The sequence below is a fragment of the Osmerus eperlanus genome, chromosome 11, assembly GCF_963692335.1.
Source record: "Osmerus eperlanus chromosome 11, fOsmEpe2.1, whole genome shotgun sequence".
In the NCBI taxonomy this organism is placed as follows: Eukaryota; Metazoa; Chordata; class Actinopteri; order Osmeriformes; family Osmeridae; genus Osmerus; species Osmerus eperlanus.
In genome coordinates this window covers 11,105,547-11,130,004 of record NC_085028.1, presented here as the reverse complement: position 1 = coordinate 11,130,004, position 24,458 = coordinate 11,105,547, and the positions used below count along the sequence as shown (strand labels likewise).

At 50.9% G+C, this 24,458-nt stretch overlaps 1 protein-coding gene across 2 annotated transcripts; it reads right to left on the bottom strand.

Moving 5' to 3' along the window:
• Nucleotides 1-237: 237 nt before the first annotated feature.
• Nucleotides 238-22,886, bottom strand: ssh2a (slingshot protein phosphatase 2a). 2 transcript variants are annotated; one of them, XM_062472441.1, is made up of 15 exons: nt 22,707-22,886; nt 20,187-20,230; nt 9,593-9,702; nt 9,222-9,286; nt 8,970-9,091; nt 8,760-8,825; nt 8,454-8,519; nt 8,168-8,362; nt 5,726-5,819; nt 5,129-5,257; nt 4,920-4,966; nt 4,613-4,759; nt 4,289-4,489; nt 3,112-4,063; nt 238-2,571 (listed from the first exon to the last, which is right to left on the bottom strand). In XM_062472441.1, exons 1-15 carry the CDS (start codon nt 22,767-22,769, stop codon nt 1,063-1,065), a joined length of 3,810 nt encoding a protein of 1,269 aa, XP_062328425.1. In that variant the 5' UTR covers nt 22,770-22,886; the 3' UTR covers nt 238-1,062. The 2 variants fall into 2 exon arrangements, with proteins under 2 accessions (XP_062328425.1, XP_062328423.1); XM_062472439.1 differs by lacking the exons at nt 20,187-20,230; nt 22,707-22,886 and adding an exon at nt 14,466-15,013.
• Nucleotides 22,887-24,458: the final 1,572 nt, after the last annotated feature.

Here is a 24,458-nt window from a genome sequence, read left to right as displayed (position 1 = left end):
TCCTGGAGCTTTTTTGTGTGAGCTTTTATCTGTTGAACCTTCCCAGATTTACTTCTGACTACATAAGCTATACTTGAGGATAATTATGAAATAGTGATAGTGCAAACAAGCCAGGGGATGGGGGTGGGGGGGTCCAACCTGCAGTTTCTACTCTGTCCACCAAGGGGCAGTCAAGGAGAAGGAAAGGCAGTTCTACTGAGCTGTTGACATCTCAAATAAAGATGCAGAATTAACGGATGAGTGTCTTCAGTATATTAGAATGAACACATACACCTACAAGTCAGGAGGTATGCCATTTAGTTCATTCAACAGTCACAGCTTAACCACAGAATTAAAAAATCATATGTTCGTCCAGTTCAGAACAAGAATAAGGACATAAAACTTTACAGTTCTGTACAAAACAGAACACACACACACATATATATCTATATATGTATACTGTATATACACACAGACAGACAGCCTAACTAAGATTCAGTGCAAAAGAAAACACTCCCTGGGTACAAACAATATGAATTTTATGAATAAAAAAAGAATTTTAAAAACAGAAAACAAACCAAATCTAAACGAGAGAGTAAAGTGCATGTTTACAGAAAACAACCCTCTCATTTGACCTTAAAACAATGTTTAGAAACCATAAACAGGTTGTGTGTCTGTGTGGGGGGGGTGAACGACGGAACACACAAACATATACACACAGTATGTGACTCCAGTATACTTACGTAGCATCCAGTATTACCCATTCATCTTAACACACATGACCACATTTATACTCACACCCACAGGCTTGGAATACAAACATCCAGGGATACGTCCATCAAACACTTCTAACTACACTAGGTGACTACAAGGCAGTCCTAATTATAGGGCATATATAACACATGCACGTGTGAACGTGCTCTCAAACACACACACACGCAGAGAGGCTAGCGCCCGTGAGGTCACATGGTGTTGTAGAGCGCAGTGTTAGTGCGTTTCTTGCCGGCGGCCTTGCGGAGTCTCCGCGGCGGGTGGCCCTTCCCCTGCTGGCGCCCCCCTGACATCACGGCGGGCGCCGGGGCGCTACGGGAGGTCTGCGAGGAGCCTCCCTCCCCCCCTTCCCCCTGCTGGGGAGGGGGGGGAGAGGGTTGAGAGGAGTCGGGGACGGGCGAGGGAGGGTGAGGGAACCCCCCCTGGTGCTGCACCGCCCCCCCCCCCCCCGGCCCTGACAGTCTGGCCCCTGAGGCTGCGGGGGGGGCTCCGGGAGAGCACGCGCTGCTTCTTCCACACGTCGTCGGGGCTGGGGTGGGGGTGGGTCACGGAGGGGGGGTCCTGAGGGGCTACAGAGGAGCAGGGGTGGATGTAAGGGGCGGGGCAGAGCTCCCAGTCGCTCAGGTCGTTGGTGGAGAGCTCCAGGCAGTCCAGCTTGGCCAGGGAGGCGGAGCGCTTCATCAGGGAGGGGGGCGTGAGGCCCGCCTGGCGGATCCGAGCCTCGATCTCCATGGCTCTCTGCCACACCGGGGTCTCCCTGGGGGGCCGCCTCGGACCAGGACCCTGACCCAGCTCCCGCTCAGTGTCCGGCCCCATCGCCTGGGCCCTTTCGGCCTGCACCAAGTCCTGCTCCAGGCTCTCCGCGACCCCCGCCTGACCCCCAGCCTCGTAGAGGAAGGCCTGCAGCTCCCTCAGAGTCTCCTGGATCCTCTCCAGCTCTCGGCTGCTGGGTGCCAGTCTGGCCAGGGGGTCGCAGGGAGGGTCCGGGTCAGTCTCAGAGTCCAGGAACGTCACCCCCTCCAGCCACAGCAGGGCCCCTGGGGAGGCCAGGGGCTTGGGGTGGGGATCCAGGGATGGCCGGAGGATGACGGGCGAAGGCTCCGGGTGAGGATCAGGGAGGGTGTCCATGTCTGAGAAGCCGCTCAGGCCTCTCTTGGAGTCTGTGTCCGACGCCTCTCCATCTCTGGGGGGAGACGGCTGGCTGGGGCACGGCTGAGTGCCATGGGTGGCTCCGGTGGAGATGGGCAGAGTGGGCTGAGAGGGGCAGGGGAGGAGGAGGAGGTCGGGGCAGTTGGCACGGAGGCTGGACGGGCAGTCCGTGTTGGGTGTGTGAGCAGGGACGCTGGGGAACGGCGGGGGCGAGCGGGCCGGCGGGGGCGCCTCGGCACTGGGGGAGGGCAGAGGAGAGCGCAGGTCGCCTCCTGCTGGGCACAGCAGGGATTGGGGAGGGGGCTGCTCAGGCGAGCGCTGGGCAGGAAGTGCCGGCGCGTCCAGTTCCTGCCTCAGCCTTCGCTCCAGCTGCTTGGTCACCCGGCGCACCGAGCCCACCGGCCAGTCCGGGGGCGGGGTGGAGGGGGATTGTGGGTAGGAGGGAGGGGTCAGCGACCCCCGTGTGACCTCGCCCGTCTCCTGGTCCTCTTCCCCGTGGTCCGGGCGAGGCTGCTGGGGGCTGCGGGGGGGCGGGTGGGATATGGACTCGATCTCCGTGACGATGTGGCGGACAGACACTCCGTTGTCATGGAGATGACTGTGATTAAGATGAAGGTGTGAGGATTTGTCCTGGGTGGGTCTGTCCACACCGCCTTCAGCATGAGGAGAGATCTGAGAGAGAGAGAGAGAGAGAGAGAGAGAGAGAGAGAGAGAGAGAGAGAGAGAGAGAGAGAGAGAGAGGGGGGGGGGGGGGGGGGGGAGAGAGGAAAAGGAAGAAAGAGGTCCAAAGTTATTGGTCAGGCCAGAAGAGGTACAACACCGTCAGTACACTGCAGTTCCAGTAGGTGGCAGTGCAGCTGGTAACCCTGCACATGGTGTCACTCCTGCTCTATTGGATTAGAACATCAGGTCCACTCTTCTCTATTGATCTGCTCCACTGAGCTTTCTAATCCAGTTAATGCCTGATAGATGGGAACAAGAGGCGGGCTCTGTTAGCAGCAACAGCTAACGTCTGTGTATGAAAGCAGATCCAACAGATCTATAAATGTGGCTATCAACTAACTATCAGCACGGTTAATAGGTCACAGTGTCGATCACTGCTAGCTGGCGTCCATGGTTGCGGTGCTATGGGAAAAAGATAATGGATAGCTATCTGAACCTCTCATGATCCAACTCTTCAGAGGAAGTGTTGGGAACATGTTGCCGCCTCACCTTCCCCTGCTCAGGGTCCTCCTCTGGACTGGGCTCCTCCGAGGACGGCGCTGTCCGCTGAGGACCCTGTTCAGATAGTGAGCGCGTCCTGTCGTCCTGGGACAGGCCCAGGAACTTCTCTCTGGCGCTGACGAAGTCGATGCTGTCGGTGCTGAGGCTGGAAGAGCCGTCTGTGGGGCTGTCCAGGAGGCCGCCTGCCTGGGCCGGGCTGCTGGGGTTGTTGTTGTTGTTGTGGTCGTTGCTGGGGAAGGGGCCCTCGAGGGGCGTGGCTGTAGGGCTGAGAGGACTGACCGCCATGGGGACAAACCCGGTACTGTCCAGCCTGTCGCTGACCAGCTCTGACAGAGAGCTAGCTGGCGTCTCCGCTTCGCTGGACGTCTCCTCTGAGCTGCTGGGGTCGGGCAGATCCAGGGACAGCCCCGCGGGGAGGCCCTTGTGCTCAGGCGGGGGGGGGCTGGCGGGCCTTGGAGGCGTCTGGGTGGAGGGGGGCAGGATGTGGAGGTCCCGAGGAGGGTGAGGGGTGACCAGGGGCAGGGCCAGGGTTGCCTTCAGGGAGGCAGTGTCTCGCCTCTCCTCAGGCACTACCGTGGCCGCCCGAGGCCTGGGCCGGGGAGGGAGGACGGGGTCCTGAGAGCGGACACGCCCCCGGAGCTCCCCGTGACCGTTGGAGACAGGCGGGCAGGAGGCGTGCAAGCGGGCGCGCGCGTGTGCGCGTTCCGCAGCGTCTGAGGGCGTGTCTGAGGGCGGCGAGCTGGAATCCTGTGGGTCGGCCCTTAAGGCCTGCAACACGGCCGCGCCCAGGAAGTGATGCAGGGAGGGCGGGGCGTTGTTGTTGTTGTTCTCGGGGTGGGAGTGGCCCAGCGCATCGGGGGCGGGCTTGCAAAACCGCTGGTGCCGCTCTGATAGGTCGCTGTCGGAGCGGGAGCGCCACAGTTTGTTGTGTCTCTGTTTGCTGTGAAGAGAGAAACATGCAATTCAAATGGCCACCAGTTCAGCTTGGTCTGTGACAGAGAGAGAGGGAGACAGGGAGGGAGACAGGGAGACAGGGAGGGAGACAGGGAGGGAGACAGGGAGGGAGACAGGGAGGGAGGGAGACAGGGAGGGAGACAGGGAGGGAGACAGACAGGGAGGGAGACAGACAGACAGGGAGGGAGGGAGGGAGGGACGAGACCCCCACCTGGCCAGCAGGATGCCCTGGTACTCCTCCAGCTGCCTCATGAAGGAGGGGTTGGGCTTGGTGACGGCACGGCGCTCCTTGACGTAGTCGAAGGCCGTGTCCAGGTCCCAGCCGTACTCCTTCATGGCGTAGGCGATCACGGTGGAGGCGGAGCGGCTCACGCCCATCTTACAGTGGACCAGACACTTGGCACCCGCTTTCCTGTGGGGGCAGAGGAGTCAGAGGAGTCAGAGGGCAAAGAGACACGACACGAGCGTGTGAAGAAAAGAGAGAGGCTGAGAAGTTACAGGTGCCAGAGGGGGACAGGAAGGGCGGGTCTCTTACTTGGCCTTGGAGATGAACTTGAAGGTGTCGTTCCAGTACTCCAGCAGGTTGGTGGCCTCCTCGTCGTACACGCGGATGTTGTGGTACTCGAACAGGCCCGGGAAGAAGTTGTCGATCTCACGAGTTACGTTCAGGATGTAGCGCACCCTGTCAGAGGAGGAAGATTAGACCAGATAGCCCTAGTACCAGCATTAGGGGGGGAGTATCTATGTGGGCTAAGACTGGGGGCGTGTTCTATGGAATGGGGGCGTGTTCTATGGACTGGGGGCATGTTCTAAATCTAGACATGGATGACATCATCTCATACCCGCTGTTCTGCAGCTCCTCCAGGTTGGATGCATTCCACTCTGACCCCTGGAGGAACACAGACAACTGAGTCAGCAACAATACTGTGGGGCTTAGGTAGGAGTGTTGACTGGAAGAGGGGGAGGAGAGGGAGAGGGAGGGGAGGAGAGGGGAGGGGGAGAGGAAGGGATGGATGGATGCTGAGACCCTGCTTCCTGGAGAGATTCTCACCAGGAAGACGTGGTCAAAGATCTTGGTGGGACTGTCCATCTGGCCCAGGATGACGATCATCTCGTTGTCGATGAACTCCTTGAACTCCCGCAGGTTGCACCCCATCTGCATCTCCAGCTCGGTGCGGATCTGAAGGAGGAGCGAGGAGCAGGTGGATCAGGACCAGGATGAAAGAAGGGCAGAAGGAGGAGAGAGGAGCCAAGCAGATGAACACTGGAGGCCTGTGCGAGCAGAGGAACTGTGCATGCAGGATTTTCAAGCGGTGCGTGCAGGGCTGTGTCTGTGCAGGGCTGTGTCTGTGCAGGGCTGTGTCTGTGCAGGGCTGTGTCTGTGCAGGGCTGTGTCTGTGCAGGGCTGTGTCTGTGCAGGGCTGTGCCTGTGCAGGGCTGTGCCTGTGCAGGGCTGTGCAGGACTGTGTCTGTGCAGGGCTGTGTCTGCAGGGCTGTGCCTGTGCAGGGCTGTGCCTGTGCAGGGCTGTGCCTGTGCAGGGCTGTGCCTGTGCAGGGCTGTGCCTGTGCAGGGCTGTGCCTGTGCAGGGCTGTGCCTGTGCAGGGCTGTGTGTGTGCAGGGCTGTGCCTGCGTCTGAGTGAGACCCACCTCCTTGGACGTGACATTCTCCAGGTCTTTCTGCATCATGATCTCCCTGAGGCGTGTCTTGATGAGCCTCTCTGTGCGTTCCCTCTCAGTGGGCCTGCGGGCACACACACACACACATTACAGACCTCTTCAACTCTATAGGGGGGACTCCTCTCCCACACCTCCAGCTCCAGCTGAACCCATAAAGGGCCACAGACATATCTTTACATAACAGCACAAAGGCTCTGTCCTTTAACAAAGCAGCCTCGCCCCAAAACACCCCACACAGACACACGAACGTCCCAATACAGAACGGCAAGCCAACAGCTGTCACCCAGAGTAGGACTATCCCTATCTTTATCTCCATCTCCCCCCCCCCTCTCTCTCTCTCTCTCTCTCTCTCTCTTTCTCGTTCCTTCTGCATTTAGGGACATATTTAGAAGTGTCGTCATGGTGCTGATAGCAACACATGGCCTGATTAGATCCCCAGAGAGAGAGAGCTCCGTCTAGCCTCTACAGACACACAAACACACCCTCCAGTCGACTGTGTGCATAACAGCACACAGATCTGGGTCAGCGCTGGCAGAAGGATCCAGGTGTGTGAACTGGAGAAAAAGGAGTGCGTGTTTGTGTTGGAGTCCCAAAGCATTGTGGGTGCAGACCGCTCCTTCTCTGGCTGGTGTTTGGAAATACATTCTCAGGTCCAGCTGACTGATTCCAGGGGAGGGGTTGGGACACACACACACACGGGGAGGGGGGGGGGGGGGCTCTCCAAGTAGAAAACTAACTACCACTGGGGCTCGAGTTACCCAACCAGTGCCAACAGAATGGCATACTGTAAGCATGATTCCGCCACAGACAGACAGAGAGAGAGGCAGACAGACAGACAGACAGTCTTGACGGATGGCAAGATAGGCAGACCGACGTGCGAGTTGTCAGACCAGGCAGAAAGAAAGATCACGACCCTGACCACCCTCCAACGGTTCCTGACTCCATAAGGTGCTGCATAACACAGATACACCTTGCCCCACTCACCCACACCTAGCCACCACACCCCAGGATCTTAATCCACTATGTGGATAGACCAGCCATGACAACTGCATGCTAGGGACAAGGATCTCAGTAAATCCCCTAATCAACAAGCACTCCTACTGTCTCAGTGTTTATGTGTGTGTGAACGATACACAAGCCCACGTAGGGTGTGTGTGTCTGAGGGTATGTGTAAGTGTGTGTGTGTGTGTGTGTGTGTGTGTGTGTGTGTGTGTCCGTCCATGTGTATCTTTCCAATGTGCAGTTTGACACACACACAGTTCCTTTCTTTCAAGTCACTTGGTCCATATCTCTACCCAGGGATGGGAGTATCGCCTCTCATTCTCCCACCGTCCTCTTCATCCCTCCATCCTCTCCTCCTCCTCCTCCTCCTCCTCCTCCTCCTCCTCCTGCCTGGCCACCTGCTTCAGTCCATCTGTGTGTCTACCTTTCTGTCTGGCCTTTCTTTTCCGTGGGTAAATCAATCTGCCTACCCAAGGGTCTATTTTAGCAGGCCTGCAGGCTGCCTGTTAAGGGTCAGCTCTGGAAATAGGGACGCAGCATGAATTCCCACTACCACCCCCCCCCCCCCAACCCCACCGTGGCAATCTCTTAGCGGCGGAAGCCTTTGATCGATAGTGTTGTCGACTGTTGATGAAGTTCCCTTGCCAGCCGGTCGAATCAGTCAGTATGATAACCAGTCCAGTCCAATATACCCTAGCCTAGCCCAGTCCAGTCCAATATAGCCTAGCCTAGTCTAGTCCAATATAGCCTAGCCTAGTTTAGTCCAGCCTAGTCTAGTCCAATATAGCCTGGCCTTGTCTAGTCTAGTCCAGTCCAGTCTAGTCGAGTAGCTGTTAGGAGCTCTGGGAGGAAAGTGTGTTTGACCTCTGAACTGTGGAGGACCAGCAGGGGTCACAGCAGGTCTCCCAGGTCTGCCTCCTGGCAACAAGAGACCCTCGTGAGTGAGCGTGTGTGTGTGTGACTCGGGTTGGATAATCTCTCACTGAGAACGAGGGGTTGACACACACAACGACAACCTAATGATCTGCAAGCCTCAAATAACAACATGAAGCTTGTGCAATAGATATGGCTGTTTAGATGTGAGCGGTCCACCCACAGTGAGTTATGGAAATGTGTGGTTCTGTATGTGTGTCTGTCAGTGTGTGTGTGTGTGTGTGTGTCTGTCAGTGTGTGTGTGTGTGTCTGTCAGTGTGTGTGTGTGTGTCTGTCAGTGTGTGTGTGTGTGTGTGTGTGTGTCTGTCAGTGTGTGTGTGTGTGTCTGTCAGTGTGTGTGTGTGTGTCTGTCAGTGTGTGTGTGTGTGTCTGTCAGTGTGTGTGTGTGTCTGTCAGTGTGTGTGTGTGTGTGTCTGTCAGTGTGTGTGTGTGTCAGTGTGTGTGTGTGTGTGTCAGTGTGTGTGTGCAGCCACTCACACATCGGTGAAGAGGACGGGAGAGTCAGCGCGGTGGGACTGGACATCCTGCATGGCGTTCCATTCGTTGATGCACAGCTGGTCAGACGACACGCTGCTCTGGTAGTAGCTCACCCACGTCAGGAACAAACTGCCGGGGTAGTAGTTCTGGCAACGTGCCACCTCGCACGCCTTGTGGAGCGACTGCAGGGCCGACCTGGGGGTGGGGGAGGGGAGTTAACAGATAAGAGATGAGGAGGTGGATGACAGAGGAAGGATGAAGGATGGAAAGTGGAGAGAGTTCTTACCACATAGCCTGCACGGAGACAGGCTTGAAGACATGGACCCTGTTGACAGTGGACACACTGAAGCCCCTGCAACCCACACACAGACAGTCAGTTAAGTCAGACAAACACAGACAGACAGACACTCAGATAGCAACAGATCTAGTCTAAAAGACAACCAGAGGTCAAGTCAGTCAGACAGCCAGACACCCATACAGATATGATGTCTGAAAGATCTTGTGAGTGTCTGGAAAGTGTGGTGTTGACAGTAAATAAAGAGGAAGAGAGAGAGTTGGAGCGAGAGCGAAACCGACAGATTTGGCATCTTACCCATCTCCATCCAAGTGTATCAGAGTGTCACTCCAGAGAGGCAGAACCAAGCCAACAGAACACGAGCTGTAGACACACACACACACACGTGGAACCAATTAATACAATCAGTTGATACAACGCACAATTAATACAACGATAATGACAGACTACAATCACACAGTTGTAACTATTACTGTTGCAAATCAACAGTCTGTATTAGGGACTGACCAATCAGAGGTGGCAAAGTCTACCCCGAGCACCACGCTCTCCTCTGTATCCTGTCTCCCATTGGTGGAGACCACCACCATGTAGCGCGTGCTCTGGGGGTAGGCGCTCTCCAGACGCACCGCCTGGTGGGGGGGGGGGGGGGGGGGGGGGGTAGGAAGGAAGAAGTGAGCTTGATTTGGTGAGTGCTTTCAAACCTATATCTGTGTGTGTAAATGGCAGGGGTCCACAGAGCTGGACTGGAGGTGTACTGACCAGGCGGATGTTGTCCTCGGGACGCAACACGGTGAACATGACCTGCAGGTGCTGCTGGAGGTCACCTGGGGGGGGGGTCAGAGGTCATGTCAGCCTCACACAGATACATTATCACAGACATCAATATGTTCTACAGCCTGAGAGGCAGGTCTCCTCTCACATCCATTTGAACTTTCTTTTTTGTTTTGTTTTTCTTAAACAGTGTGCTATAATGCTCCTGTCCATTTGAAATTAGTATAGTTGTTTAGCAGACGCTTTTATCCAAAACGTATATTGACTGCAACTGAGCTGCGAGGGACTGTATTGTTGATGTTGTGTATGTGTGTGTGTGTGTGTGTATGTGTGTGTGTGTGGAGCGTGAGATGTCGAACCTGTGTGTTTGCTTCTCTGGCTGATGCGAGAGTCAGAGGAAGGGGAGGAGCCATTTCCCCGGGGCAGGAAGAGGGCGGCACCTTTAACAGTCAAGAAGCTCTCACTGATGCTGGGGTGTGAGAGAGAGAGAGAGAGAGAGAGAGAGAGAGAGAGAGAGAGAGAGAGAGAGAGAGAGAAAGAGAGAGAGAGAGAGAGAGAGAGAGAGAGAGAGAGAGAGAGAGAGAGAGAGAGAGAAGGGTCACTTGGAGGTCCCACACAATGTTCCACACTTGGGTCACAGACAGTGCTCCATTCATAGTTTTTTTTTGTCTGAAGACCACAACAACAGACTGCAGGCAGTGTCCTGGTGCTGACCAGAGGAAGCTGGAACACTATGTCCTCGCTTCCAGAAGGATGCGGGGCAGCTGGCTGTGTGGGGGGGGGGGGGCTCAGAGCACCCGCCCCCTACTATCCACCCCACCCCACCCCCCTGCACAGCTGTCTGGGACTACAGCAGAACCAAGAGGGGGTGGGTTATCTTAATCACATTAAGAACTGACATCATCACCCCACATATCTGCTGGGGACAGCAAGTTCTCCTTGGCTGTCCGACCGCTACCTAACTCTATGGTCGGCCAGCAAGCAGACGGATCCAGCTGCACATCGGCCACTGATTCATCAGGGATGGGAGTGCGTGCGAGCGAGCGCTCAACAGCCAGGATACTGTTCAGTCTTATGATGGCATACTCACCCTATCCCCATGATAAGGGTCAGCTGATACATCCAAAACCATTAAGAGGACGACTCTCAGGGACACCTGGAGCCTTCTGGCTACACAACCTGTCTGTCTGTCTGTCTGTCTGTCTGTCTGTCTGTGGGTGTCCAACTGCCTGTCTAAGTGCCCCTCTCCCCATCTGTCCTCCACACCCTCCTCCTGACTTCCTGTCTGTCCTCAATTCCTTTGCTCTCCCCAGATCCAGCAGAGGAGTGCAGCCATGAGCAGAACCAGGAGATGGGGGGGGAGGGGGGGGGCCGCAATCTGAGTCTGCTGCACCATCACTTCCCCCAGGGGCGAGGGAGAGGGAGGGATTGGAGAGAAACTCAAACTGAACCGTACACTCACCTCTGCAGAGCTCCTTCCCCTACAGCCCTCTCTTAACCCTTACCCAGACGCTTTCTCTCCTCCTCCTCCCTCCCTCCCTCTCTCAGCATGTCTCTCACTCCCTCCCTCCATAATCTCCTTCTCTGCTCCCAATTCATCAGTCCCGCCTCTCGTTCTCCCTCCATAAGCTCTCCGCCTTGCTTAATTCATCCCCCTTTTTCTCTTGACTTGATTGCTTTCAGTGGCATGGAGAAAATCACTCTCGTCCCTTAGCAGTGGGAGGGAGGGAGGGAGCCTTTAGCCTACTGTACAATGTCAACTGTAATACAAGACAGACCTGCCAACGAATACTCTGCTTAGAGGCCTTCAAATCCTACACGCACAGGACACTCTCACTCTTTCACACACATGGAAAAAGGAATCTAAAACTAGATGGCAAGTCATATATCTATGTCGACTCAACACACTTTTTCGGTAGCTAAAAATAAGATAAATGTATGCTATTGATAGACAGTGTTCCTCCCAAGCTGTGGTTTAAGTAGGCTATACAGTAAGGTATCCTAAACCTATCTTCAGAGAAAGGTAAACCTAGTTCAGAACTACAGCCTACTGACAATCGACAATGTATTCAAAACATGGGTACAGTAAAACACGTTGACCCATTTTGAGGGGAAAATGTTTTTTAATAAGAAAATGTACCACTACTGACGAAGCACATAACGGAGGTACATAGTCTAAATCTGTGTTAAGTAATGTCCTGTACTGTGATATCAGTCACCGCAGCTACTCTGACCGCGGATGACTGTGTGAGTGATCGAGTGAGCGAGTGAGCGAGCGAGTGAGTGAGAGAGAGAGGCACCAAGCCCATGACCAAAACAGTTTTTCGGTGCCATTTTACAGCACAGACATGTAAGGGCAGAGACCAGACGGTCACCACCACAGTCAGACACGAGACAGGCAGATGATCCTGTCCTCCTCCCCAAGTAGGTTAGGAGAGGAGGTGAGAGACGAGGCAGGGATGAAGGCAGGAGAACGAGAAGAGGGTAGAGGGGGCAGGGGAGGGAGGGAGGGTGTAAAGGGGAGCAGACAGACCAACTGAGTGACGGAGGGGAGGGTCATCTTTTGGCACGCAGCCACAGAGCCAGTACTTGTTAGGGCACAGACACAATCATTGCTATGTAGGGGCCATGTGATCGCCCACCCCTCTCCTTAACAGATAACTGTGTGACCCCCCCACCTGTCCCTGCCCATATTAGTCACTTGGAGGAGGGCAAGAAGATAAATATAGGCCCAGGCTGCGGGCAGGCCCACGGAAGGCCTTATGAGTTCAGTGTAGAGGGACAGAGTGAGGGGGAGGTGAACAAAATAGAAAGAAAAGAGGGGGGGGGGCATTCTATCACCTCTACAGATTGGCCCTTACAGACTAACAGGAGTTAGTAAACTATGTTAGTTCCAGGAAATAAATCGATGAGGGGAGAAGGGTGCCAAACAAGGAGAGTCAAAGAGAGAGAGAGTCAAAGAGAGAGAGAGAGTCAAAGAGAGAGAGAGTCCGAGAGAGAGAGAGAGTGAGAGAGTGAGAGAGAGAGAGAGAGAGAGAGAGAGAGAGAGAGAGAGAGAGAGAGAGAGAGAGAGAGAGAGAGAGAGTCCGAGAGAGTCAGAGAGAGAGAGAGTCCGAGAGAGAGAGTCTGAGAGAGACAGATTAAAGATGAGTAAAAAGTTTGGACAGTTCAGTGGAGCTGGAGTTGAAGCTCCGGTCCCAGGTCCTAAGGGAGACCAATGCACACCAGCTAGGCTAATCTAAACCCAGGACTCACTGCATGCCCCACACACACACACAAACACTTTTGGAACCAACTTGGGAAGAGCAGAGTGAGTGAGGGAAAGTCCCAGTGTGAACATCCAGTATCAAACTACAAAAAGTCAGGAGGGTGACAGGGTTCAGGGAGAAACACTAGAGAGTCCTGAATTTAAAAATATACCTAAACTGTCTCTGTAAAAGTCCCCATCAAGTCAGTAGGAGTTAGATGCCATGCAACCGTTTGTTAACCAACACAGCAGTAGTATGGTTACCAGGCCTGGTTACCAGGCTGTCTCACACACCCCGCAGCTTGTCGCGTTTCTTATCCATTTTCCTAGCAACACACACACACAAACACACACAAACACACACAGGAGGGGTATTTCTAAAATTAGTAGGACAATGCTGCTTTAGATTTTAGGTTTCCAGGTGACACTTCCCGCTAACTGCCAGGCGGCAACTATAAAACCTATAATTACCACACCATAACCACCTAGCCTGCGAGCCAGGGCCCATTGTTAAATATTACAGACTAGCCTAGCTTCCGGAAACAGACATTTCCACTGTCTCCGAAACTTGATGACATTTGTCCACAGGTAAGACGGTAGACGTCAACGTGAGCAGGTTTTGTGCAGGCACGTCCAGCTGCTCCAGAAGTGGTTGTTGTTGTTCACCCGCTCTAAGATACAAGCAAAACTAAAGAACCTGGCCCAAAGTTGTTCCTTCAAAACAAGGAAGTTAGGCCTTAGGCTACATCTGGTGCCATTTACGGGATATACACGTGCCTTACTGTGTGTGTGTGTGTGTGTGTGTGTGTGCGTGCGCGTGTGTGTGTGTTCTAGCCAACCACCTTGGGCAAACTCATGGCCAGAGTCCAATTGATAGCTAGGCTGTATAATGAAATACTGGTAAGGCACAATTAAATCATTTGTAAACAAGTGTGAATACTGAGAACATGAGTTCTCAGTATTCTAGCCTGGGACGGGAGGGGGTAGTGCGCCACTGAGATGGTGAAAATTGGAGGACAATTAACTTTCATCTACTAGTAGTACTGAGGCAAATTTTCCTTCAATGGGACTGACTGAGAAACTACACAAACAGCCTGCATGTCCTCATTTGACAGACTTATCAGAGTTGTGGGCAATATGATGGAAATCATGGCCTTGGGTGGACAACTGGTCCTGCACATGTGCAACTGGAATTCATCACATGCAATTTATCTTCTATGAAAAATACCAATCATACAAATAGAAAAAAATACTACTACTAATAATAATAACCACAGCTGTGTACTTAGCGGGCCGGCCTCCAATCAGCATGTGGACATCTGGAACAGCAGGCTGGTCCCTCTAATGTCTTCAGGATGCAGCCAGCCAGGCAGCCCTTCACCACACCTCAGCTAAGACATGGGGAGGGTCAGGCTGTCTGACAACAAACATTAACAGACAAGGATGTTACCTAAAAGATACAGGAAGTGGAAGTTGATCCTTGATATTTGCTAATGGGGTTGTTTCTATCCAAGAGGTGTTGAGGTTGTTGAGACTTCTAAAACAGGATCTACCAGAAAGCACCTTCATACTGCCAGAGCACCAGTGGGTTCAGGTGAAGTAGGATGGCTCTATGACTCAGTAGCACCTTGTCTTTTTATGACTATTGTGTCACACATCCTGCTACCATCAGAAAAGCTTGGAAACAGATCTCGTTCCAGGCTAGCCTACTATTTCTCAACAGAGAGGAAGCCTTGTCCAGATGACTTACATCCTGTTGAGTGACATCACCCAGGAGAAACACTTCTACAGCCAGTAGCATACTTCAATGCAACGGCAACAAATGCTGCACCGTAAAAGTGGTCTAAGGAATCCCATTCTACTGTAGCCTAATCCTTTCACAAAAAATATTTAGCAGTTAAAAATAGTCATCATGGCTGTATGGCAGTTTAATTTTTCAAAGGCACTGAAAGAGTTATTTGGTACAATAAGGCTGACAAACTCACAGCTGGTTGATCTTGTTTTGAGACACGACAGCGTTGTCAGAGAAGTAGGGCATAATCTTCGCCCCGCAGCAAGAGCAGAAGCAAACCTCTGCGGAGTTCCCGGTAGCGGACACACCAAGAGTCATTGTGTGGCCACCGAGCGTGGGACGGAGGATAAGACCGAGACCGGTGGACAAATTGGTCCAACAGACACTGTTCTCACTCCATTCCGACCATGGCCAACGTTTAGCAGTCGAATGACTCAGTAGATAGGCGACATCGTTCACGCAGGTAATACACGAAAATCCACGCCGATCGATATCAATAATATTTTGTTACAACAACCTAAGGAATAAAGATAAGAGAATTGGGACAGTATGTTCCTTACAGTTTCAGGACATGGAAAAAAAACAGCTCAAAAACACCGTCAGCTTTGTCTAGCTTTACACCAAAAATCTTTATATAGCCTATTCAGTCTCAAATTTAATCAGCTGAAAGAAGCGTGTTCAGTTCCACGACGCTCGATCTAGCGTTTGACTTCTAAACGGGACGCGGGTAGTGCCCAAAACTATCCAGCGGACAACTCAGGAGTGGGAGGAGTTGCAGACATGTGCTTCATAGATGGGGAGCCAGAGTGCGAAGGGAGGAGCGAGAAGCAGACTCAAAGGCTGGCCTTGCACCGATGAGCTTGTCTGTTTTACACTAGGTAGTAGGCATGCTCGCTAACGTTTGGGACAGAACATACATCAATATCTGCACATCAAGTGAATTTCTACATGCGACTTTTGTATCCATGATGAGTGGCTGGGTGTTTACTGAATGTGTCAAGCCTGAGATAGAGAGGACGTGTGTAGGCCCTCGGTAATCGTGTTCTGTAGCCTGGTCTTGTCCAGATATCTGGTGACCAGACTAGGCCCTACGAAAGTTGTACTGGGTGCCTTACATTACTCAGCTACATGGGGCCTATTTACATTTACATTTAGTCCTTTAGCAGACGCTCTTATCCAGAGCGACTTACAGTAAGTACAGGGACATTCCCCCGAGGCAAGTAGGGTGAAATGCCTTGCCCAAGGACTCAACGTCAGTTGGCATGACCAGGAATCGAACTGGCAACCTTCGGATTACTAGCCCGATTCCCTCACCGCTCAGCCACCTGACTATTTAAGTGCGTGTGTGAGAGTGAGACACTAGTCAGCTGGAAAACCCTTATTCTCTTCCACAGTGGCCACAGAGCTAATGTAATTACATCATTAGACATCGGCCTGGTGCGTCAGAGGTAAACTACACCATTAAACACTTTAGGTGTTTATATCCAGTCTCTCGCTGATGTGAAATCAAACAAAACAAATGAATTAAGGTTATACAACATAACATACTTAAACATAACAATATCATGATCCAACTTTAGTACACCCAGCATTAAGACAAGCTGGTTGCAATGGCCTGCTTATCCCACTCATGTGGCCTCTGGAACAGTCCTCGTTTTGAAAACGCAAACAAATCGCAGCAGTTCATTAGAACTGGCCTACCATCACTGGAATCACAGCAGAGCTAATTATTCACACCTAGCAGCACCACACCTGTAGCTGCCTTTGGTTATGTAAACACACGACTATTGTAATGCTTATCTAAGGCCAGGTGTGTTGTGTCTGTTATCAAGGAAGGTTGTCTGGAACTACAGAGTAAGTAGCCCAAGAGTGCTGTGTTCACAACCTCACTGAACTACGTTCTAGCACAGTGGCTAAAAGATCAAACAAGCAGTACCATATTCCTTCTCATATTTATAAACTGTTCAACAATTGTGTATTAAAACCCGAGTAAAACAAGCAAATAGGCCTAGGTTTTTTGGTTCCTGCACACCATGGGACTCATTTGTTCATGTTCAACGGTGAGCAGAGCTCTACAAACTTGGCGCCCCCAGCGAGGCCATGGTGCTGTTGTCCTGTGGCATGTGTAGGCTACAGCGAGGCCATGGTGCTGTTGTCCTGTGGCATGTGTAGGCTACAGCGAGGCCATGGTGCTGTTGTCCTGTGGCATGTGTAGGCTACAGCGAGGCCATGGTGCTGTTGTCCTGTGGCATGTGTAGGCTACAGCGAGGCCATGGTGCTGTTGTCCTGTGGCATGTGTAGGCTACAGCGAGGCCATGGTGCTGTTGTCCTGTGGCATGTGTAGGCTACAGCGAGGCCATGGTGCTGTTGTCCTGTGGCATGTGTAGGCTACAGCGAGGCCATGGTGCTGTTGTCCTGTGGCATGTGTAGGCTACAGCGAGGCCATGGTGCTGTTGTCCTGTGGCATGTGCAGGCTACAGCGAGGCCATGGTGCTGTTGTCCTGTGGCATGTGCAGGCTACAGCGAGGCCATGGTGCTGTTGTCCTGTGGCATGTGTAGGCTACAGCGAGGCCATGGTGCTGTTGTCCTGTGGCATGTGTAGGCTACAGCGAGGCCATGGTGCTGTTGTCCTGTGGCATGTGTAGGCTACAGCGAGGCCATGGTGCTGTTGTCCTGTGGCATGTGTAGGCTACAGCGAGTTGAGTTCAGGCCACTTTCACGTCCTTTCTTCAAGGAACGCAAAAATTAGGACGTCTTTCACAACAGGCCCTCTTGTGGGCTCAAGAGAAGACATGAGCAACATTATGGGAATTCACCAGTGTAGTTCCCATGTACACAGTGACTTATGACCTCTGCCACGCTTCCTTCCTTGTTTTTCACATTCTCACTGTCCTTTGGGGTGAGGGTGTTATGCGTGTGTTAGAAGGACTAATTGTTCTGACAGTACGAAGATCTTCCTCTTTCCTCTACTTCTGTCTGACTGTCCGAGCCAACTGAAAACAACACAGCCATCATGGCAGCTGTCCAAGCGGTCGCCCTAGGCCACTTCAACATCCACACAATATCCCTTAACAGTAACTAACTTCTCATTTCCTTGGCATCAGCAGCATGCAACAGACTTCCTGTGATGTGTCACGGGTGTGTCTGTGACGCCTACCCATGTACACTTGATTCCTCTCGACCAAAACCACATCGGGTTACATCACAAGGCAGCGGACAGACACACACACACACACTTATCTTGTTACAGTCCTTTACATGTTCTTCTGTACTCGTGACTCTAGTCAATAGGTCTTGATCGTTTCACTACCATCGCCACACACGCACGATACACCCCCCCCCCCCCCCCCCCCCCCCCCCACCCCCCGTTTCGCGTGCCCAACAGACAGCGCTGGAGCTCCCTGCGTCGACGCATCTGGAGCCCAGTATTACTAAACATAGCTGGTTTGTCTCTGTGGTAACCGGAGACGCTGTTATTGGGACATTTACCGGAACGCTCTGGAGACGTGTTGCACAACAGCCCTGACGCTCTGTTGGCTGTGACCGACATGTGAGCAGAAACAGGTCCCGAGTGTTGCTGCTGTGTGAGAAGCCCTCTGCATAACATGATTAGGTTCCATTGTGGAAGGGTTTAACTGTACTTGTGTGCATCAATGGTACACAAGTTAGTATGTGTGCGTTTATGGGACAGTATGTTCGAATTCCCGACCGTGCCAAATGACGTTGTGTCCTTGGGCAAGGCACTTCACCCTACTTGCCTCGGGGAGAATGTCCCTGTACTTACTGTAAGTCGCTCCGGATAAGAGCGTCTGCTAAATGACTAAATGTAATTTATGTGTGTTTATGTACACCCTGAGTTAGCCCTACCACTCTATTAGCCTCCAGTGTCCAGCTCTCAGCCCACCAGAAACCCATGCTGACAAAGACACACGAGGCAGAAAAACACTCTAGACAGGCGTAACAGGACAAGGCACTGTTATGCACTCTATGCATTGTTAGGGTGAAGGTATTGGGCTACACCATGGGGGGTAGAAAGTGTGCTGACCCTATAGCTGGAGCAGCCGACCTTCACCTTGATGTATAGAAACAGCTGGGGGCGTTCACACAGTTAAAAGGCAAGCCGGGAAGCTGGTTGATGGCCACACAAGTTCCTCCTTCTGCCAGTTTCAACGTTTGCTCACCACTCTAGACCGCTAGGCCCTGGTTACCCTTGGCCTTCACACGGACACTTCCAGGGTCGTAACGCTTTAACAGCTGATAAGACACACAGAGAACCTCTGTTCGTCCGAAAGAGGAGAGGGCCACGTGGATAGAGGGGAAAACTAGGCCACAGAACTGCTGAGCCATGTCGCTAGTCCTGGACAGACAGGTGTGGGACCAGGAGCGTGCGTGTTTATGCTACATGACGATAGGCTCCATGTGAAGACACAGATGTTTAAGTCGTCCACGAGTGTGTGCATTAGATATGTGTGCTTAGCCTCCTGTTCTGAGTGCGTGTCTTTGCAGCTCGCCAACCGAAGCTCTAATCAAGTCTCAGGGGACGAGCTGGCGTCAGGGTTTGCAAGGAAATTAGTAGGCAAGGTGACCATTGCACAAATATTATGACTATTACAGGACACCTTGAACATCCTTCACTGACTCTCTCTTCCACTCTCTGTCACCACCTCTTTGTGGAACAGTCTCTCTCTCTCTCTCTTGCTTTCCCTCCTTTTCTTTGGCATTTATCTGCAATGGCTACGTAGTCCCAAGTCCCCTGGAGCAAAAACACTGCACAATCTTTCCCTCTAAACTGCTCGCTCCTCTCTTTCAGAGCCTATTAGATTGACTGTTCCCACTTAGATTGGATCCTTATGTGGAGAGTGCACGTGTAATTCACAGTTAATTTGGGACTTCACCATGTTACATAAGCAGTGAGAAGTGTGTGTGGGGGGGGGGGGGGTCATGACCATGAAATATGGGGTCTAGAACAGCGGGTGGGGGGTGAATTGGCAAGTGAGGGCGCCAAATAATGAGAACTCAACAGAGCACGAGCTAGTCTAACATGAAGGCAGTTACAGGGCTGGGTTGGGCTGGGTGCTATGACATCAGCTGCGGCACCACACAATGACTTCATAGATAATCAGGCCCATATGTCCCGCCGTGCAGCAGTGGACTGGAAGACAGGCTGCCTGCATGCCCAGGGTGAAATCAGCCAGTTGTGCAGATAGAGAGAAGTGTGTGGGGGGGGGGGGGTTCTGAGGGTTCACGGTCTAGCATTTGAAACCTAGCCTTTCCCCCATATAGGATAGGCTGGTACATTAAAGATACTGCATTCCTATTATTTCAGTGTGTAACCCAACAATAACACACCTGCTATGACGAAGCTTTAACCTGCCGTTAGATATCTGATACTAGGTCATAAGGAAGTGAAACTCAAAATAAACAAACGGCCACCACATGCCCGCACACAAACACACGTGCGCACAGGTAGAGGAACAGCACCGTTGTTGTTGTTCAGTGAGTCTATAAACACACACCGACGTCAGAGATCATAAAGACTTGATACAAGCATGCAAATATGACAGCCTAGTAGATAACATTGGAGATATAATGGTGACATTCACACACATATGCAAAGACACAATCACACACCAACAACAGAGTTTGTCTACAAACAGAGTTTGTCTACAAACACGCTGACACACTGTGAGCAGTCATCTGACAGTCAGCCTGCCTCACTGGATCGAGTTGAGTCCATAATTGCCCCAGAAGTCACTGCTTAGCTACAGGCGCCCCCTAGTGGAGAGCAGCCATCAGGATAGCCTTAAAGGAATTGCAATTCTGGCAGGTAGACAGCTGTTTCAGGAACATCATCATTTGAAGGGTCTTCTTCAGGTAGTTGCTACAGCCTGAAGTGTCCTGTAAGAGGCCTTACCTCCTGCTCTGGGGGCGACGGTTGTCCTCCCCACTGCCTGACTCCTGGAGAACAGGGGGAGAAAAACCATTAGACAGTCCGACAAACTGGAGACAAAAACAATCCAGATGCATCAGAATCAGAATCAGAATTCGGTTTATTCGCTGAATAAACCGAATTCTGATTCTGATCCTCCCCTGGAGACCTAACCAACCAGTTCTGATGCTGCTGCTGCTGATGAAGCCGGGCCAGCGTTGATCAAGTTTGTTCAGTAAACTTCAAGGAAGGGGAGGAATGGATGCAGCTTAAAGTAGGCCAAATTGAACCAGACATTGCTCAGTCTCCACTCACATTTAGAACTAGCATCTAGGCACACAGGCTACACAAGTGGGGATTTGGAACAAATTTAGCATTTTGCCAATTCCAAAAGACCAAAGACAACTGAATGAACCTTATCTTGAATGCATTATACATTGGCTCCAGGCCATAACTGCTGGTCCAGATAACAGCTTTCATCCATGTACACAGTCTGGTGTGTTATTTGACTAAACCCTGAACAAGGCAGGCAGATAAGGCTGAAATGTCTGTGTTTGGGTCCCTCCCCCCACGTCCACCAAGCCCATGCTGTTGTCCTTACACACACAGACAGCCCAGACATAATCCCAACCAGCTCCAGTAATCCCCCAAACCTATGCAACTTTCTCCCCAATATCAGCATGTCAATCCTGGGAAAAGAACCCCCCTCAACCTTCACCATAACCAAATACACACACATTTTATGCTCAGCCCAACAGACACACAAACACACACCAGGACAGTCTGTACAAGTTACGTGTGCCCTCACATAGATGACGTCTGAAATCAGCCGACTGCCCAGCAAATGTGATTAGGGAAATGCGGTTACAGTGATAGAAACAAAAAAATCCTACCACGTATCTGACCTTGCCTACCCCTCATTTGGTAGAATTATGGAAGAGCACAATCTGGCCAGAAACCAGACTAGATATAATAGGCTAGTCCTGTGAATAAGGCTGTACTGGCTACTATGGTTACCATGTCGGCCAACACATGAAAGACTAATATTTGATTTTTGGCCCTCCATCTAAATGAGAGGAACTAGGCAAAAAACCAAGCAGTCATAGACAGTCCATGACAGTCCATTTTGTTATTTGTAATTATCCTAATTAATAAGAATTTAAGGTAGGCTATAAAACATTTACTCAGTGGGAGAGTGAATGATTGACATGTTGTAATGGACTAATGCTCATAAGCGTGGCATCCACAAATAACCTATTGTTTTGGGCCATAAATTGTCCACGTGTTTGATGTCACCCAAAAACGGTCTCCATCTCAACCAACCCTTTCTCCTGTCGTCATCATCTATCTGTCTCTCTCCCTGCCCCTCAGTCTCCCTATCTTTCTCATTCATTTGTTCCGTCTTCCTCCCTCCCTCCCCCACAAACCCCCTTCCCCTAGAAAGAGCTCAGATGGAGATGGGCGTCACATACCTAGCTAGGTATCCATGAAAGGCCCTTGGTACCCTAGAGGGCACCACATAGGTGAAACCCTGTGTCAATCTATATCCCTCTGTCCCTCCCTCCCCCTCGTGACTCTGCTTCCTTCCCTCAGTTAGACAGACAGGGGTCGGAATGTCTGTGCTTGGCTTGTTTCTCTATCCTTTCTTGATGTTGTTACTGTGTCTGTTAGCTAGTCTCTCTACCATGGTTCTAGCTAATCTATTTAGTCCACTGGCATGCTCATGTGATTCCCCATCAGACATTGATAACAGCCATAGCTAAGTATTTTCTTCCTACAACTAGGCCACATAATTACAGTGCACAGTCTGGACTAGACAACGCTCAAAATGTCGCAGTGAGTGGGATGTATCCCCTGTGGACTGAATATGATCTGACACACCCGACACATTGGCCCGCTTTCCACAAGGCTGGACTTCGCCTGAACATTTCCTTACAGAGACTGGGGATTCCCACTTTCTTGTTAGCCAAGCTTGGGAGAGATAGTGTAAGAAAAAGCCTGTGTCGAGGCCAAGGTTACCGCATGAGCCTGTGTGTCTAGTAATATTAAGGTTAACCTTATTATTATGTCTACAATAACATTTGTACCACGGTTAGTTAGGCTATCTAGCTAGTGGCTACTGTACGTGGTTGTCAACATTTCCAGCAACATAACCGCAAGGTAGCCTGGTTAGTTGACACGAATGACACAGTTTTGTCACTTTATTAGATAGGGTTCGTGGTGTGTGTAAGATTTTTTCACAGAAGCTTGAGGATGCAAGAAGAACATGCAAACATGTCGGTCTAGCTGGCTAACGTTTTGGTGGCTACTACAGTATTACAGTACTGTACACTCGCCAGAATAACTAACTAGCTACCAGTACTTAGCAACCAATGAGTCATTCAAAAGAATGGGTAGTTCTTTCTTTATGAACCATTAAACTGTATCTCATGGAAATGTTTTTGATAACCGCCGTTCCTAGCTTGCTAGCCTGGCCTGATTTACTAGTACCGCTACTGTACTCACCGACACGCAGGGACTGGAGGAGTTGCTGGGGGTTGGCGAGCGCTGAACGTGGACCAGCGCCATCCAAAGTCTCGGATATCGAAATCTGCATGAAAAAATAGATTTTACTGGTCATAATCCGTCCAGATGATATGCAGAAACTCTGAGGTTATCCGGTCGTTGCTATGTGGTCCTGTCTAAACCGTTGAGAGGACATGCGCATGCGCAAATTTGGCCAGCTGTCAAACTGCATTTAACCGTTTGTGTGCTGGAAGAAATGTGTGCATGTGGACCTCAAGCATATCAGTACATTGATGTGTATAATATACACATAATATATTATCTAGGCGCATTTTAAGTGCATTTGCGAGCGTGAAAAGACCCGTCTATCCCTGGTCTCTTGTGATGGACAGCTCCCCATAGAGGGGGATAAAGGGGAAGATAGATGGAGGAGGAGGAAGTGGGAGGTTTATCTGGGCCACTGGCTGATGAGGGTACTCCCCCACTCGATCATTTCCCTCCCCCACCCACTGATCAAGGAGAGGCAGGGAAGATCAGGCCTCTACCTCAGGCTGGAGCTCAACCATCTATGTTTCTTAGGGGTGTGGCCTCCAGTACCAAGCCACACACAATCAATCATCTGAGAGGGGAAAGGAGAGAACATAGAGGACAGAATGAAAGGAGACTGCACACCCATAAATACATACATACACACATACACACACATACATACATACCACATAAATACATTGTAAATGCTGTTCATTTAGAAGACACTTTTATTCAAAGAAACACTCAAAAGTGTACACAAAGTACAACAGATAATCAGAAGTGCATAGTTCTAACAGTATCTCGGTGGTCAGAGCCAAGGAATGGTCAATATACAGGCATACATAATCCTGATAGAGTTCATGTCTAACTGGGTGCATAAAAGGGCAACACTATCTGTCATACTGTACTTTACCAACAGGAGGAGCTGCAGACCAATAAAAGTAGGATCCTCATTGTGTCTACTGTAGAAAAGCCACAGGTAAATAAAATAAAAAATGTTCACCACAAAGGTGTTACAATACCAGTAAATACATATACAATCCAGAAAACAATAGCCCAAACACAGAGATTGGAAGCAATTGTCCTGACTTTTAACTTTGACTTCACCAAGCAACTTTTTCTATATCTATTGGATAAATATGTTATATTATGTTTATTCAAACCTATTGCCAGGGATGAAGACTGAAATTATTAAAATGCAGTCAGGGAAAAAGGAGAGTAAAGGAGAGGTAAGGAGAGGAGAGGAGAGAGGAGAAATAAGGGGGTAGTCTGTGCAGATAAGATGGTATTGTCACAAAGCAATATGAGTTCATTAGCTGTGCGATGGCTTTGGGAATCACGGCTCTACTGATAAAGCCAGAGGCGGTTTGGAGGGAAAAAAATGTTTCATTTCCTGTCTTCAGAGTAACGCCATATCAGCATAGGATCAGAGGGAGGCTGGGGAGCAAAGGGGGAGAGGAGACAAGGAAAGGAAAGGAGAGAAAGTAAGGAGAAAGAAAGATTCACAAAGCAATCAAAAGAAATAAATGCACTCTAAACACCATCAAAGGTCTGAAGTTGAGAAGGAGAGAAGAGGAACCATTTCAAAATGTCAAACCCTCTGCAGAAAAAAACACTTTAGTCATGATTTTTTAAGGAGGTAAGGAGACAAAGATAAAAGCTAAATAAATGACTCCAAACCTTCAACCGTCCAAAAAAGACAGAGAAACAGAATGAACGAGG

Coding starts and splice junctions, on each gene's coding strand:
- ssh2a (XM_062472439.1), bottom strand. CDS start 14,590: ATGACTCTTGGTGTGTCCGCTACCGGGAACTCCGCAGAGGTTTGCTTC. Junction 4,490..4,612: donor AAGTTCATCTCCAAGGCCAA/GTAAGAGACCCG, acceptor CTGCCCCCACAG/GAAAGCGGGTGCCAAGTGTC. Junction 4,064..4,288: donor CAGGGCATCCTGCTGGCCAG/GTGGGGGTCTCG, acceptor CTCTCTTCACAG/CAAACAGAGACACAACAAAC.